We start from the raw sequence: 18,124 nt of genomic DNA on the forward strand, positions 1-18,124 counted from the left end.
CACAGGATTTAATAACATGTCCAGTGTTACAGAGAGAGTAAGATTAAGAAAAGCTCTATGTTTATACACCAGTACATGCAGAAGGGTCTGATGGAGCTTTAGGTAGACAGACCTGCATGAAACCACAAAGTCAAGCTCATTTTTCATTTTCTATTTCTGCTGCTGGAGGTTTAACCACACAACAGAGGAAACAGCACAATGTTGGATACAAAAAAACACACCCTGGGCAGTCTTTAACCTCAAAGTGCTAGTAGAAGCTTGTAGATTAAATCTCCTAAATAAATAATAAATTTTGGACTCATGAACATTAATTTATTAAATCCAGACCTGCTTCTGATCCTCTGTATGTTCAGCACAATAGTCCCATCTCTTGACCTCACAATTATTTCTCTTCTCCTGTGTACCTCTGTGTACAGTATAATACTGTGTGTGTATACTGTATAACAACTAACACACAATCCTCCAGCTTCCCAATAAATCCCAAAATGGCTCCCAAAACACGTTGATGGCATCAGAACTGCTCCAGAACATATTGCAGTTTGTGTCATCCAGAGCGTCCACTGATTGGTCAATCCAGCATGTGACCTTCCTCTGAACCGGACCTTCCTGTTTCAGCCATTGTTAATATGTTACATGAGAACAATGCCAACATGGTCTGATTTCCCATACTGTGGACAAAACTGCTTCTCGTACAGTAGCTGTCCTTAAACTGGATTTAGCCGTGGTTCGGTGTCCTTTCACCAAGGGTGGGGCCATCAACTTCCATCCACTTCAATGCTGAGACGAAACCAATTAAGATGGAAATGTTTTATTAAATGTGTTTTGTTTAGAAGATACACTTCCATTCTAAGAGGATAAGTTGAGCCAACGGTCATTAATGGCCTTACAATAATGTGGCCTCAGATCCCCTCACCCTCACAACAACAGGATGAAGTATGACTCACTAATGAGATCACTTTTTCCACATCTTTGTACAGCAGCACTTGTGGTTTCTGCATTAATATACTCAATATACTTATATATACATGTTTTCAGTCCTACTGCCCAAGACTAAATAGATCTAAATAAAGATATCCTGAGTGACGTCTCTGTATCCGGCTTAAGTACTGAAACCCCTTTTAAAGTCACCTTTCTCTTCTTGTCATCTTCATCCAATATTTTAGATCATCTAATCCTGTTCAACATGTTCCATTGTTATACTCATAAATAAACATCACTAATGTTTAAGTTAAACATTAGATACATGGGAGCTAAACCATTAAGAGCCTTGCACATAAGTAGAAGCAGTTTGTAATCAATTCTAAACTTAACAGTTTAACAACTGAAAAATTTAACAAGAAAATTCAGCTCATTCAATCTGTCTCTCTAACGCACTCAGTTAATTTGGACAATTTAGCTATTTCATTTGGTTTTCATGAGATATATAACTGTGTATCATCAGCATAACAGTGGAAACTAATCCCATGTCTTCTAATAATGTTCCCTAATGGAAGCATGTATATCCAGAAAAGCAGAGGTCCTAGAACTGATCCTTGAGGGACTCCATAATTAACTGGCAATAAACTGACTGGAGGATTCACCATTTAATTCTACAAAATGGTGAAACTGGCAATAAACTGACTGGAGGATTCACCATTTAATTCTACAAAATGGTATCGATCAGACAGGTAGGATCTAAACCAACTTAAAGCCTGTCCATGAATACCTGTGTAATTTTGTAAGCAATCTAGGAGAATGTTGTGATCTACTGTATAGTGTCGAATGCAGCACTAAGGTCAAGTAGAACTAAAAGGGATATGCAGTCTTGGTCCGAAGCTAAGAACAAGTCATTCGTAACTTTCACAAATGCAGTTTCTGTGCTATGATGGGGCCTGAAACCTGACTGAACCTCTTCAAAGATATTGTTCTTCTGTAAGAAGGAGCTCAGTTGAACAGACACAACCTTTTCTAGTATTTTAGACATAAACGGAAGGTGTGAAATAGGTCTGTAATTTGATAGTTCATTTGGATCTAAATTAGGTTTCTTAATGAGGGGCCAAATAACTGCCAACTTGAAAGATTTAGGGATGTAACCTAAAGATGGTGAGGAGTTAATAACATGAAGAAGAGGCTCACCAGCTTTATATAACACTTCGTTCAGTAATTTAGTTGGGATGGGGTCTAGTGAACATATTGTTGATTTAGCAGTAATAAGCTTATCTAACTCTTCCTGTCCTATACTTGTAAAGCACTGTAGTTGTGATTGTAGAGCTTTAGGTGAGACTGGGTCACAAGATGCTCTCATATATTGAACATCAACTATTTTGTCACTGTGCTTTCAATTTTAATTTTAATTCACTGTGCAGATGTTTTGTCTCTATCCTTCTTTCATCGGATGGGGGCAACAGTCTAATGTGCTAGTGAGTATAGCGCCTATGCTGTTAGTCATTACATCTAGATTGTTTGTGTTTAAGGGTACAGTAAGAAGTATAGTATAGCTCTACCGAGTCGATAATGTGGTGCGACACAGTTAGTCTGTTCTACAGGTAGTGTGTACATTATGGTCTGTGATGTCATCACTTTGAGGTATGATATCTATATCAGTGACATCTATTCCATCTGATATAATTAAATCTAACATATGATTAAGATGATGTGTTGCTCTATTGATGTTTTGTTTAAGCCCAATGAGTTGAGTAGGTCCATAAATGTGAGTCCTAAGGCATTGTTTGTATCATCAACGTGAATGTGAAACCTCCTACAATTAATGCTTTATCAAAATTAACCAATAGGTTTGAAAGAAAATCTGCAAATTCTCGAAGAAAATCAGTGTAGGGCCCTGGGGGTCTGTACACGGTCGCTAGTGCAAGAGACATCAGGGATTTTTATGTGTGCAGGGAGCAACATTAAGAACAAGCTCTTCAAAATAATTAAATCTATACCGTGTTCTCTGAGTAACATTAAGGAAATCACTAAAGATAGTGATAACACCACCTCCACAACATGTCTGACGAGGCTCGTGTTTATAGATATATCCTGACGGGGTAGACTCATTTAGTCAGATGTAACCATTTGGTTTAATCCAAGTTTCAGCAAGGCAGAGTGCAGTAAGGTTATTGTCTGAGATGATTTCATTTACAATACGTGCTTTGGGTGATCTAATGTTCAGAAGCCCAAACTTTAGCAACTAGTGGAGTTTGTGATTGTTAGATTCAGGCCATTTTCTTTATCACAGGAATTCACCACAGTTTTCATTGTCAGAGTGTACGTTCCCCCAAGCGCTAAGGCTAAAGAGGCTCTATGTGAACTCTATGAGGATATTAGTGATCTGCAGAATTTTCACCCCGATGGACTGTTTCTCATCGCCGGAGGTTTCAATCATGCAAATCTCAAATCAGTGCTCCCTAAATGTTATCAGTATGTGGACTTTGCAATGAGAGCTGAAAACACAATCTTGTTTACACAAACATTCCAGGCGAGTATCGTGCGGAGCCCCCCCCCACCTTGGCTATTCAGACCACATCTCTGTTATGCTAATTCCACCATACAGACCACTCCCCAGATTCTCTAAACCGGTTCTGAAGCAGGTGAAAACCTGACCATCAGAAGCCATCTCTGCTCTTCAGGACTGCTTTGAGTGCACTGACTGGAACATCTTCAGGGAGGCTGCAACCAACGGCGACACCAATAACTTGGAGGAGAACACGTCAGCAGTGACCAGTTACATCGGCAAGTGCATTGATGACGTGACCGTCTCCAAGACCATCACTACACGCTCCAATCAGAAGCCGTGGATGACTGCTAACATGCGTGCGCTGCTGAAGTCTAGAGGCCTAGCCTTCAGAACAGGGGACAGGGTGGACCTAAGAACAGCAAAGGAGAAACTGTCCCGAACCATCAAAGAGGCAAAGCGCGCACATGCCCAGACAATCCACATCCACTTCCAGGACAGCGGAGACACCCGGCACATGTGGCAGGGCATACAGGCGATCACAAACTACAAGACAGCTTCACCTGCTTGTGATAGCGATGCCTCCCTCCCAGATGCGCTAAACGACTTCTACACTCAGTTTGAGGTGCAGAACAACGTAACGGAAAGGAAGACCATCCCTCCCCCCAATGACCAGATACTCTGTCTATCCACGGCCGACGTGAGGAGATCTCTATGGACCAGATAACATTCCTGGCAGGGTGCTCAGGGAATGCACAGAACAGCTAGCGGATGTCTTCACTGACATCTTCAACATTTCCCTGAGCAGCGCCGTTGTTCCTATGTGCCTCAAGACTACCACCATTGTCCCCATTCCAAAGAAGTCTACAGTGTCCTGCCTCAATGACTATCGTCCCATTGCACTCACACCCATCGTTATGAAGTGCTTCGAGAAGGTTTTCATGAGGCACATCAAGACCCAGTTACCACCCTCACTGGACCCCCTACAGTTCGCGTATCGTCCAAACCGCACCACGGTTGATACCATTGCCACAGCCCTCCACTTAGCCCTCACCCACCTGGACAATAAAGACACATGTACGAATGCTGTTCATAGACTTTAGTTCAGCATTCAACACAATCATCCCTCAGCACCTGATTGAGAAGATGAGCCTGCTGGGACTAAACACCTCCCTCTGCAACTGGATCGTGGACTTCCTGACTGGGAGACCTCAGTCAGTCCGGATCGGGAACAGCATCTCCAGCACCACCACACTGACCACTGGAGCCCCTCAGGGCTGCGTGCTCAGTCCACTGCTGTTCACCTTGCTGAATCACGACTGTGCAGCAATTCACAGATTGTGGAGGAAATTCTATTCTATTAATCAGAGATAATAGTTCAAATAAACTTGTCCCTAAGTTGCAGAGAAGAACGCAGCAGAGTCCTGTGGAATATCAAATTTCTTTATCCAATACACTTGCAAGTGTGAAGTCAGTCTGTCCCGACCTAAGTCTGAACAGAGTGAGTTAGTTGGCTTGTAAGCAGTTCTCCATTTATACATGAAGCTATGTGTGTGTCTTTTACTGTGCGTGACTTCCTCTAATCTTGTCTTCCTCTAATCTTGTCGTCGGATAAGGAGGGCGACGGTCATGCTTTTAGTCTCTGTTATTTCCACACCCCTGAAGCCTGTAATGTTCTTGTTTCTTCTACTTAGTGTGCAACTGGAAAACAGTTCAGTTCCCGTTATCTTTGCTGTTCCTAGTTTTGGGTGTGTGTGCATATTGGTACAGAATGTTCAATGTTCATTTTTGTTATTTACAACATTTTCTATTACAAGATCGAACCATATCATCAAGTTCGCCGATGACATGACCGTGGTGGGTCTCATCAGTAAGAACGACAAGTCAGCATACAGAGAGCAGGTGCAACTACCTGGTGTAGAGCCAACAACCTTTCTCTGAATGTTGATAAAACTAAAGAGATGGTTGTTGACTTCAGGAGAGCACAGAGCGACCACTCTCCGCTGAACATAGATGCATCATCTGTAGAGATCGTCAAGAGCACCAAATTTCTTGGTGTTCATCTAGCGGAGAACTTCACCTGGTCACTCAACACCAGCTCCATCACCAAGAAAGCCCAGGAGCATCTCTACTTCTTACAAAGGCTGAGAAAGGCACATCTCCCTCCCCCCATCCTGACCGTGTTCTACAGAGGGACCATTGAGAGCATTCTGAGCACACCCCTCACACTCACACTTCACCCCACACACAGACTCTTCACCCCACACACCCCTCAGACACTCTTCATCCTCCTGTCATCTGGAAAAAGGTACCGAAGCATTCGGGCCCTCACGACCAGACTGTGTAACAGTTTCTTCCCACAAGCCATCAGACTCCTTAATAACTGAAACTGAACTGTTCTGAGCACAACATACACACACACATAAACTGTATGGACTTGGCCAGAGGATAGTGTGTAGAGCAGCAGAGTTACACATCTGGCCAGAGGACAGTACAGAGCTGATTTTTCACATGTGGGTTTATATATATTAGATTAGGTACAAAACAACTTTTAATCTTTTTTGATAATGTTACTGAAACCTTGAGGATCAGCAAAGTTCCTGTTCTTTTTTTTTTTTTTTGTCCTTTTTCATATTTTTCATAAAAAGCTATATGAAATGTAAGCTACAAAATGTTTCTTAAAAATACCTGAACCAACAGAAATCTAGAAACATAACACCAGTAAATAGTATAAACTTTACACATAATAAAGCTAAAAGAATCTATCCAATATGAATAAACTAAAGAAACAGATGTAAACAACAGCATCTAAAAATAATTCCAATACTGCAGGCTTTTAACAGAAAGGTGAATTTTCCTCCAGGTGAAAAGTTTACAGTGTTTTTTACAGTGTATATCTGAGTCTTCGCTACACAGGAGGCTGTGATGACTTTAACTCCTTGCTACAGGCATGAAAGAGTAAAAAGGTGAGCAGTGATGTGATGATGACCAGCGGATGAGGAGAGTTCACTACTGCGTCACCTGGAAGACAAATTCATGGTTGGAATTCAAAAGCAGAAGTTTGAAGAAATTATTTTCCAACACTGTAAACACAGGACCCCAAAAAGTTTTCACTCCAAACTGATTATTTCTTCTTCTTTTTTTTTTTTTTTTTAGATTAGATGGGATTTTATTTCTGCGCATTTTGAAGATAAAATTCTGATGTGCTGTGATTTAATTTCTATAAAAAATTATATAAAAAGAGAAATACTTCATGTTGGCATTCTGTATACATGCAGAACAATATTCTACATATACTGCTATACATACAAGGAATTCTTTTAATACGCCATACATAAAGCAATAAAATGTAAAAAAAATAAAATAAAATAACTGAATAAAAGTTAAACAAAATAACATTCAAAATAAATGTGAAAATAAATAGAGAATTTAAAAAAATGTTGATTTATAAGAATCTACTGAGCTCACGGTGTTGATTTAAACTCAAAGCTGCTTTATGTTAAATGTTCTGCAGCATTTCAGTTTTCAGTGTATTATCTCCTCTTCTCACCTGAAACAGATGGCTTTTCTGGAGTTTCTGTGTTTTATAGTATGCATGAGAGCAATACTTGATCCCTGATGGTTATTATTATTGAGGAATGTGCATTCATATTGACCTGGCATTATGCTCATTCCAATGTAAATCCATTGGTTTCCATATTGCATTAAAGTTGTTGTAGCCTTGATTGAGTGACTATAAACATTGTCATTTAGGAGCACTATCACGCTACTTTTTGTATTGGTCCCCACACAGATGTCGCTGCTGGAAAGCGTACGTGTAATTTCATGCACGATTGCACGCGCATATGAACGCATGTTCACGCGCAGCGCGGTTATCGAGCTGCCGTCTTGCCGTTTATTTACATGAATGTTCACGCAATAAATTGTTGTGTGACAGACAGACCAAGAGATGCACTGTCAGCACTGCACAGCTAATTTAGCTAGTCAGATAGAGACTAGAGACAGAATCACATCAAGTTAACTTGAACACAAGTTTACCTGATTGCTGTTCTCGTATTTCACTCTCATTTTGTTTCTTTTTTCTCTTTTCATGGCCAGATGGAGAGCTCTGCTTCATATTGTCATCTACACAGTAAACATTAACACGCGCTGTAAAATGAGGCAGGGAGAGGCGGTGCCTTGCATAATTTGCGGGGCCCTACGCAACTTGTGTAGTGAGCATAGGGCCGACCGGCTCTGTATACAGACAAGCTAACACTGTTGGGCCCCTGAGAAAGGCCATTAACCCTCTCTGCTCCAGGGGCACTGTATCATGACTGACAGTGAGCTCTGATCTTAACCTCCAAAGTTGTGATATATGAAGAAATAATTTCATTGTGCTGTAATGTAGATGTGACAAAAATAAAGGCTTCATCTTAGAAATCCATGTTCTAAGCACACACATGTCACTAGCACACACTCACACACACAAGTGCACACAGACACACACACGCAGACTTACACACACATGCAGACACACACAAACAGTACATGATATTAATTTATATTACTGAGAAGCTGAACCCGCTGAACCTGATTGTCAGCGTTCTGTGATAGGCTAGTCACAGCGCCCCTCCCCTACAGTGATAGGCTAGTCACAGCGCCCCTCCCCTACACACATACAGATGTATTGTGTTGCTGTGTCTCGCTCTGCTCACTCACAGTCACACACAGAACAGCTCTCTGTCTCTCCCTCAGTCACTCGGGTTCGCGGGTCTTTTCCGTTAACGTTTAGGGTTTCTTCAGCTTTTTACTTCGGGTTGTAACGTTAATAATACGTACTTACTAACCAGTAGAGTTCCGGTAAACGTGGGTTCGTTCAGACGTGGTGCTTGCTTGGTAGAATGCGACTCGCATCGTGTCTCTGCCTGTCGGAGATTTTTTTCTTTTTTAAACCTTCAGCTGTCTCTAACCAGTAACCAGACACTGAGTGTCTGACATGTTTTTGCTGTATTTCATAAAAACATAAAAAGGTAGTAAGCTAGTGTTATAAATATTACAAATTAATTATTACTGGTTAAAGCCCCGCCCATTTCAAGACAAGGTTCCGGGTTAGGCCCCACCCACTCCGAGTACAGATACAGATAATGCTGTACTCGCTCATCCCTAAAATTTGGGTGTTTGGATCAGCAATTTCATTTTGATCTATCAAATAACTGAAGGACACAGTAATATTTCAGTAGTGAAATGAGTTCTACTGGATTAACAGAAAATGCACAATATGAATCAAGACAAAATTAGACAGGTGCATAAATTTAGGCACCCTTGCCATTTTGTTAATTTGAATACCTGTAATTACTTAGCACTGATTAATTGGAACACAGAATTGGTTTGGTAGCTCATTAAGCCTTGAACTTCATAGACAGATGCATCCAATCATGAGAAAAGGGATTTAAGTGGCCAATTGCCCCACACACACGCACACACACACAAAACTCCCCTGTAATAAAACTTCAGTAGCAGTACATGTTATTAATTTATATTACTGAGAGAAGCTGAACCCAGATTCCTCCTCAACTATAAAGTTCCTACACATGACTTCAGCCATTGTACATATTGTGTCCACTGCTGCAATGTAAACACAACAAACTACATCAAAATAAAACAACAAATAAAAATATAAATGTAAAAATTAAAGCTGTTCACAGTTCATTATTTAGTGTAACATCACATGACCAAGACCACGTCAGGTTAGATAGAAGAGTAACTGATGGTCCATGATGTGTGATCTGAGAGTTCTGCAGTAAATCAGAAGATCCTGACATGGTGATGAAGCTCCAGAGATGAACATCAGCTCAGTGGTGCAGGGATGAAGTTTAAGATGATCTGAAATCCATGATGAGATCAGAGCAGACCATCTGAGAGAGGAAAGGAGAGGAGAAGGTGGTGAAAAAAACAACTTTATACCATGTAAAAAATGCCAAAGTTCATCTTTAAAGAAAAGAAATAAATAATTGGTGCCACCTTGTGTTGGTCATTAACTCTGTGGTTGTGTGTTGACTGTTGTGTACGTCACACTGTCGGACGTTGTGTTGTTCTGAACACTGTGATGATGTCTGTTTCCATCCTGTAGAGAGATTCAGATTCAGATGATGAAGAAACACTGAAGAGTTTTTTTCTGTTTATTGTCTAAACTTTGACATTAACTGCACTGTTCTGTTTACTGAATTCTGTTCACTTACATTTATTAAAATATTTCACACTTTTCTTGCCACATTTCTAATTTAATCCCCTTAAACACTTGGCTTATTATTGTGGCTTCATATTAGATTAATAACTGATAATAAATCCTATAAATAAATAATATTAGTGTAAGAGTCAGAACACTTCAGACTGAGTGTGTGATGGTGACTGAAAAAAACAGGACAATGTTTTTACTTTAATGTAAAAGTCCAGTTTTTTCTCTTTGTTCCTAACACATAGAACCTGGAACATAGTGAATAAATAATACTGATGTAAGTCATGACCTCAACACGAGTGTATTATGTGACTGAAACAGGTTTGTTTGTGTTTGAATCTCGTCTCAGTCATTTATAGAAATCCCACGGAGCCCCTTCCCTCCATCTCAGTCTGAACTTTCACCTGCACATCAAGATCATTCTCTGTGCTCAAAAAAACTGCTCCATGAAAAGGAAATAAAAATAACACAGAAAATAAAGTACCACAGAATGACCAGAAGGATAAAGTTTAAATAAAAAACTTTGAGGCTTCTTCTGACCAAAGTTTCTGATCTTGTCTAATGTACCTTTAAAATGACAGTGACACAAAGTAGGCAGGGAGGGTTGCCATGTTTCTGTAAACTCCCCACCTGAACTACAACCAAAATCGAATGATTTTTTTAACTAACAACAAAAAAGTGGTCACAATTTTATTTATTTATTTATTTTTATTTAAATGTTTTCGTACCTGTTCACTGGAGTTGGTGGCACGTCTGAGACATGAAGATACTGATAATGATGATTTTCCGTTTTCAGAAACATAAGATAAATATTTAAAAATTATAATATTAGACAATAAACTTAGACACGTTAAACACAATTACCACAAAATTAAAATAACAATTTTAACCAGTTTTACCTTTCACCCTGCTGTAGTACACAGACACACAGATGATGATGATGATGATTACGATCACAACACATATAATAATCCAGTTGTTCCCTCCAGTCTGGTGTGAGTCTGAATCCTCTGATGAAGATCCTCTCTCATTAACACTGTCCTCTAAAACACACATTAAACCACACAGAGATATCAGTACAGCGCTGAGGAAAACGTGTCCTCAAAGAAAATCTATCAAACATCAGACTACATTTACTGATATTGTTCAGTGTTTTTCAGCCATACATGCAGATGATGTCATCACTGATCCTTAAATAATAATCAGTGTTGTGCTGCTATAATAATATGAAGTGTTTTATTAAAGTTTATCCAGGAACAATAAGAGATGTTTAGAACTGGAGCTCACACCAGATTAAGAAAAGCCCTGTACTTTAGACACACCCCCTTGTCATGTCATTAAAATCTAACCAGGTTCCTTTTTCCATCCTAATGTACTGCTTTTTCCATGAAACCCTGTTCAGAGTGAAAGGATCACAAACACTGGATCACTTTCATTTATTCTACATTTATAATGTTTTAATCAACTGGAAATGGAAAGTGAAGATATTTTATCAATGTCAGATCAGAGTTATTGGTTAAGAACCATTTCAGTACTTTATCAGATCACAAGGCTCTTAGATGAGGATTGAGTGTTGATTATTGAGAGGAAGTGACTGAGTGTGTGCTGAAACAGTAGTGAAATACAGGACAGGAGGTGTGTGTTCTCCTCACTCAGTCTAACACAGCCATGAAAAGCTTTAGAATGATCTGTGGGAACATTAAACTGTGTAGTTCTCTCTCAACCAGGACTGAAAAACACTGACATCTACAGGAAACATGCTGCTCAAGTCACTCAGTAACTTTCCAGACATTTTAAACTTTGTGTACTGATATGTGTCGTACTCAGTATCGTCTGAGATTAATCCACTTACCAACAACTGACAGTTTAACCTTCTGGACCAAGACAGATTCCTGTGTGTCTGTAATTATCATGGAGCTGCTGTAGATTCTTGTATCATTAACACTGATGTTCTTCATCACCAGGGAACAGTTTCCTTTAAGCAGCTCGTCCTCAGGAACGTCCACACGACCCTCATATCCTTCACCCTGATATGAATCTTTACCCTTTCGCTCAAACACAGTCTCAGAATCAATAAACCACTTAACGTCAGGTGTTTTGATGGACAGATGACTCCAATCACACGGCAGGACAGCTGTGGAACCCACTGGAGCTGATATCTGAAGACCTTCAGAGACACAGAAAAACCTTTTAGGAAATGATCTGATGTTAGGAACTTTATATTTTTATTTCTTTTATAGAAACTGATTGTTTTTGTTGTCCTGTGAGCTTCATATCTGATCACTTGTTCTTGTCCACATGAAAGTAAAAGTGTTTTAATTGTTGCTGCAGGATCTCAGTCCTGATGAACATCTCTAATCTCACCCAGATGACCTCTGAACCTTTCTGACAAACTTTCTACAAATAAAATATTGTCTGTGTCTTATTTATGTCTGTATTTGTGTATTTTTCTAACACATCATCTGTTAACTCTAAATAAAGTATTGATTCCTCTCTATAATAGATGTTGTTATTGTTCCTTATTTCCAGCTCTGTTATCTGAGACACTGTGACTTCTATAATTAGTCAATATTTTACACTGAACACTTTACTCACCATAGACTGAGAGCTTAACATTCGTTTGTTTCACTTCCACATTGTTATTAATGACCACATGTACCACTATAAAGGATTTGTAGATTTTGTCATCAGTAAATCTGACGTTCTTCAACACCAGGGAACAGTTTCCTTTACGCAGCTCGTCCACAGGAACATCCACACGTCCTTCATATCCTTTACCTGAATATGTAACATCACTGTTTCTCTCAAACACAACGTTATGAATGAGCTGCCACCTAATAAATGATGTTGGTTTGAAGTCTTCAGTCAGTTTACACGGCAGGATGACTGTGGAACCCACTGGAGCTGATACAGTAACCAGAGATTCTGCACTGTCTGTGGGAGAAACATTACAATCTACAGGATTTGTAACATTTGACAAAACATTGTTGTGATATTTGATTCAATAGAAGGACACTTCTGTCTTGTTGGTGTTGTAGAACCTGGTCACTCACCCACACAGGCACAGACCCATAAGATGGAAATATAAAGGAGGGACATGATGTCTGGAAGACTCTTGTGGAGTGTTGGCAGATTTTCTGAAACAAACAAACAGAGACACGTTATAAATAAAAGTGATAGAACAGCTGACTGATGTCACACACACTTCTATAGCAGTTAGCATGTGTTTAACTCTTCAGTGAATCCAAATATTTACAAATGTCTCTTAATTTTCATTTTTCAGGCAGATTAAAAAATCCTTGTAAATATACTGTGTTGACCTGTATAGTGTGACCTCAGTGGGTAAGACATGGCCTACTGATCAGAAGGTTATGGGTTTAAATCCCAGTAATGTCAAGCTGTCTTTGCTTTATGTTTGATCATGACACTTAACCCTCAACTGCTCATTTGTATGATGAGATAAATGTTAGTTGTTCTGGATAAGAGCATCTGCTAAACACTGTACAGGGATCAGGATACGAGTTTTAGTGTTTTTATTGAGTATCAGATTAATAAGAGACTCGTTACATCATAAACTCAACCTGAACTAACTCTGACAACAACTCAGTCTCATGACAGTTCGTCACATAGGTCACGAAATTTAATCCATTGATTCGTGTTCGTTTTTTTTCGCGTCACTCAGCACGGACTTTCGATCTAACGTATTTCAATAGGAAGCATCTTTCTGGTGCTTTCTGTCTGCACCACGTTTTTCTTTCTGCCATTCGGAAGCACTGTTTTTGCTCATTTGTTATTCAGACAGTAATCGGACAGTAAACTAAATACTACATTACCCATGAGCCTTATCTACTTTTACTATGTTGAAGACGTCAGCTAAAACTACCTGATGACCCACCGCCGATTCTCTTTTAATGATCTCATCTTTCTTTCAACACATAAACACGAAATTGTGCTTGATAATTCAACAATACGATGTGATGACCATCTGTTTTATTTCTCTCAGAACCGCCTCACCCACAGCAGTTCTCTCAGAACCGACTCATCTCTCAGCGCGCTATAGCGTCACCACCACAGCTAATAGGAAGCGTGATCACATTAGAGCAGGATTTACTTAAAGAACCCTCTATAATATTTATCCTGTTACATATGTGCTGTATTGAGCCAGTGCATGCATGATCATTGCATATTTTATTTGATTCTCCTGATTTCTGAAGGCAGCAAATTCTCCTTCATTGCGCGCAAACCAATTCCCTGGTAATGTTACTTGAATGTAATGATCAAATTTGAACATTTAGAATTCGCGGCTTACAGAAATCACCCAACTGCAAAGGGTGATTGGGTGATTTCTGCAGGCTTTCAGGGTTTGGCGAATTCTAAATGTTCAAATTTGAAGACGTCTTCAACATAGTAAAAGTAGATAAGGCTCATGGGTACTGTAGTATTTAGTTTACTGTCTGATTTGACACACCAAATAGATGGAAAAACGGCTTTTCTCAGAAAAGAAACCACAGCACAATGTTTAGTACCCTACAGAATATAAAGCATTAAATACAAGGATAAAATCTCCTGGTTAAATGTTGAGTAATGAAGCGCTTAAAGTTTAAAAATGAATAACAAATGAGCAAAGTAAATGCTGACAACTAAATCTAATCAGACTTCACTAAACAATGCTAGGAGCTAAAAATCCTGCTCTATCACTACATTACACCATTTATACTGATTTACTTTATACACAGAAATCTACCTTTCAGTTCACGTATGAACACGTGACTGAGTATAACACGTGTACACAATCATTCATGTAGAAAGAAGGAAATCATCAGCTTTTATACAAACACGTGAATTTGTACAGAGTTAGTTGTGAAGTTTGTGATATTTATTCACTATTAGGTGGATGTTTATCACCTTAACATTAATCCTCCCTCTGAATAAGTAATCGTGTCTCTGAAATAAAGGATCTGCTCTTAGAGAAAAGGTCCATCAGTGTGAATAAAGGATCAGTGATTGTGTTTATCACACAGAGCAGAGTCTAGAACATTAAACTACTGACAGAACAGACCACAGATTTAGATAAACGTAACCCACAATATGAGTTAGTGATGTCACTGGAAACAGAATTTAAATTAGGGATGTACCGATACCACTTTTTCTCTTCCGATCCGATACCAGAGTTTACCAGTATCGACTGATACCGATACGATATCTGTGTTCTTTTCTACCTTTAAAACTAAAGAATGTAAACAACTCATTTAGTTATTAAGATTTATTTGTTTCTGGCAAAGAAATACAAAAATGCCCATATTACTGTATGAAAAATGAAAACACAAGAAACCTTAAAATAATTATTAATGCAGCAGCACAAACAGTACATTTTGCTGTATTTTGCGTTTCACAGCAAAATACACAGTAAACAAAATAAAAATAGTGAGAGAGAAGAATTCCAAACTCAGCTTTACCTCAGAGACAGAAGAACATTTCCAGTGTGAATTTAATGTCCTGCTGCCATCTGTTTAGTGTCATATTACATCATCATCCTGACTGTAGGAAGCTTTTACTTTCTCTTTATTTTAGTCTGATCACTTAAAGATTCTGTGAAGTTTCTTGTCTGTAGAATCTCCAACATTAAACAGTGACTACAGACAGAAGGTCTTCAGGTCTGGTCCAGTTGTCTGGTCTGAACATTCGGAGGATTATAAAGTTAAAAAACGATTAAATCTGTTCTTATGTCGGTGTCCGTCCTGGTTTGTAAAACTGCGGTTAATCCAGCTGTAAACACACTTTATTCACTAAAGCATGTTATTTAATCCAGATGTTCTTTACAGAAACAAAGTATCAGCGCCGCACCCTGTAGTGGATGGAGCGGAAATCTGGTCCTAACAAGTCCTAATGTAGCATGTCTGGAACGAACACCGTCACCCTCAAGAACCACACAGTGATGATCTGGTACTTTTAATCTGTTAATATAGAGATATCATCAGATCGAACAGGGTAGAGGCTCCTCCAACTCTGATATACACAGAGTTTTTACAGGGAGGATCTCAGAGCGCATGCGTCCACCAGACTCGTGCAGTGAAACTGAGGCCAAAAACATATCGTATGATGAGAAACACCCGGATGTGCCCAGCTGACGTCACTTTCTCCCCAAAAAAATACTCTAAAAAAAAAAGTTCCTCTACATTTTTAGATATTTAAACAAAAATGATAAAAACTAAATTTTGTGAAGTTCATCACTTGAATGTACAAAGTGTAACATTAATATAAAAAAAAAAATAATAATTAGAGAAGAGAAAAAAAACTTTAATACAGAAATAAATAAATAAGAGAAAAGAAAAACTCAAAACAAAAATCCAGTAAAGATATTATTTATACCAGTTCCATCCTCTTCCCTGAACTTCACAAATTTTGACTACAGAGATAATACACAATGGACTCAGACCAACTGTTATTTGGAATTTTGTGCAACAGAATGTTTCCCACTCACAGGGAAGGTAAGAACAGCAGGTTGATCAGGACCACTGCAGTCAATGGTGCCTTAAACACCATTCATTTGTAGATGAAACTTCATCTCGGATCCAAACAACACTGTACTGAATAACAATGACTCAAAGACACTTAACTTTAAAGTTAAATCTCATAAAAAAAAAGATAATCTAACAATGCATTCTTATTTTAATAGAGATCTCATAACCCCACCAGCCTGACTCAGGGTTTTGGAGCAGGTAAGGTTGTGTGTTCGAGCCCCCTTTCTAACATCTTCAACACACACTCCAAAGTGCCCGATTTTGCAGTTTCATTAGTTTTAGGATGCGAGCCTGCAGTACACACTGTAGAGGTCACATCTACACCTTCACTTCCTACTGTTACCTGAGTGCTGACAGGAAAAACAGTCAATTGGCCAAAACATAGTCTTAATCACTTGGCGCGAACAATCGGTTGTAAATGAGAAAAAAAAACAACAACAACAATATTTCACTACTAATTACTTACATATATTTACATATAATTACTTATATATATATATATATATATATATATATAGTTTCATTCTAAAATGGATTTGTTTAGTCAGGCTGCTTGACTGACAAAAGAGAACTGACCGAGACTCTGGAATGTTCCCTCATGTCTTTCTTATGTTGGACACGAGTGTGTGACATTGTAAAGATGGTGAATTTAGTGACCTTGTGAATGTAATCTATTCACTGAAGCTCCAACCTGGGATGGTTTCTGTTTTCTTTGTGCATAGGGTCTTCACCTGGTAGATCTAGGGTTGAAAAGGTTTTCCAAACAGGCTTAGATCATAAAAGCCACTGGTGATAAAAATAACCGTCAGTAGAAACAAGTTCAAACAAGTGGACTGTAGGAAATACTGAGATTTATTTTGTGCTGTAGAATTTTGTATGACATTGTTATCAAGAACACTTTTCTTCAACATCTTCTAGTAGATGTGTTGCATTTGGTGTCTTTGTTTTATTGGCAGCTTTTTAGTTCTGGTTTTGAATGCAGAAGGAGAATGATATAAAAAAACAACAACAACAGTGACTGTTAAAGTAAGTGCACTCTTATCATTTGTATTACGGTTATGCGTGATGACGTCATTCTGCAACGTCACACGTCGTTACGCTGTATAAAAAGTCCGGATATGTTATTCTGCCATGTGAGCTAATAAAACTGTGGATGCTGAAGTGTTAAATGTCAATTGTGCAACGTTTGTTTCTTTCACGCGAGTAATTAGTAAAACTGCGTACACCAGTTCAACAGTGACACAGAGAGCTTTTTACTGAAGGAGAAGGATAATCTTGTTTCAGGTTCAGGTTATAAGTCTTAGATAACAAGACACAAGTGAAGAGTAATCACTAGGCCACCGAGAATGACGACTAAACTTATTCTCCAAACTGGTCTACAGGCGCCCTCTGGTGGATGATTGTGTCATGACAAGTCACTCGGATTGAAAATCGATTTCTGGGAACATTATCAGTTCAGCATCAATAACCTCGGTGTGGATTTTTATTTAATTAATAACTCAATAAATAGATGACAATATTTATTTAACGTTTGATATTGTATTAAAGTTACAAAAGTGAAGTCAAAAAATATTCTTTGACAACAGATACAATAAGAACTCCCCGTGCTAGGAAAATTGTCCTGATTGGGTGAGTGAATGAGAGCATGTGTGTGTGTGTGTGTGTGTGTGTGTGTGTGTGTGTGTGCCCTGCGATGGGTTGGCACTCCGTCCAGGGTGTATCCTGCCTTGATGCCCGATGACGCCTGAGATAGGCACAGGCTCCCCGTGACCCGAGGTAGTTCGGATAAGCGGTAGAAAATGAATGAGTGAATTTTTATAAATACTGATGAAGTATTTATAATGTTTATGAAGTACTGATATGATGCTGGTGATGAGGTTCATGTGCAGTAAAAAATCTGCCCTGTGTGTGTGTGTGTGTGTGTGTGTGTGTGTGTGTGTATCAAGTCAAGCCACT

The 18,124-nt window shown here is 38.9% G+C and overlaps 1 protein-coding gene across 1 annotated transcript; it reads right to left on the reverse strand.

Moving 5' to 3' along the window:
* Positions 1-8,153: 8,153 nt before the first annotated feature.
* Positions 8,154-15,684, reverse strand: LOC132857339 (uncharacterized). The gene is made up of 8 exons (XM_060887309.1): positions 15,104-15,684; positions 12,701-12,784; positions 12,243-12,581; positions 11,500-11,814; positions 10,547-10,690; positions 10,376-10,416; positions 9,434-9,536; positions 8,154-9,327 (listed from the first exon to the last, which is right to left on the reverse strand). The coding sequence occupies exons 2-7, from the start codon at positions 12,744-12,746 to the stop codon at positions 9,447-9,449; spliced, it is 975 nt and encodes a 324-aa protein (XP_060743292.1). The 5' UTR covers positions 12,747-12,784; positions 15,104-15,684; the 3' UTR covers positions 8,154-9,327; positions 9,434-9,446.
* Between the last annotated feature and the right edge of the window lie 2,440 nt (positions 15,685-18,124).

This window comes from Tachysurus vachellii, chromosome 14 (assembly GCF_030014155.1).
Source record: "Tachysurus vachellii isolate PV-2020 chromosome 14, HZAU_Pvac_v1, whole genome shotgun sequence".
NCBI lineage: Eukaryota > Metazoa > Chordata > Actinopteri > Siluriformes > Bagridae > Tachysurus > Tachysurus vachellii.

Coding starts and splice junctions, on each gene's coding strand:
- LOC132857339 (XM_060887309.1), bottom strand. CDS start 12,746: ATGTCCCTCCTTTATATTTCCATCTTATGGGTCTGTGCCTGTGTGG. Junction 12,582..12,700: donor ATGGGTCTGTGCCTGTGTGG/GTGAGTGACCAG, acceptor TTTCTCCCACAG/ACAGTGCAGAATCTCTGGTT. Junction 11,815..12,242: donor TGTTAAGCTCTCAGTCTATG/GTGAGTAAAGTG, acceptor GTGTCTCTGAAG/GTCTTCAGATATCAGCTCCA.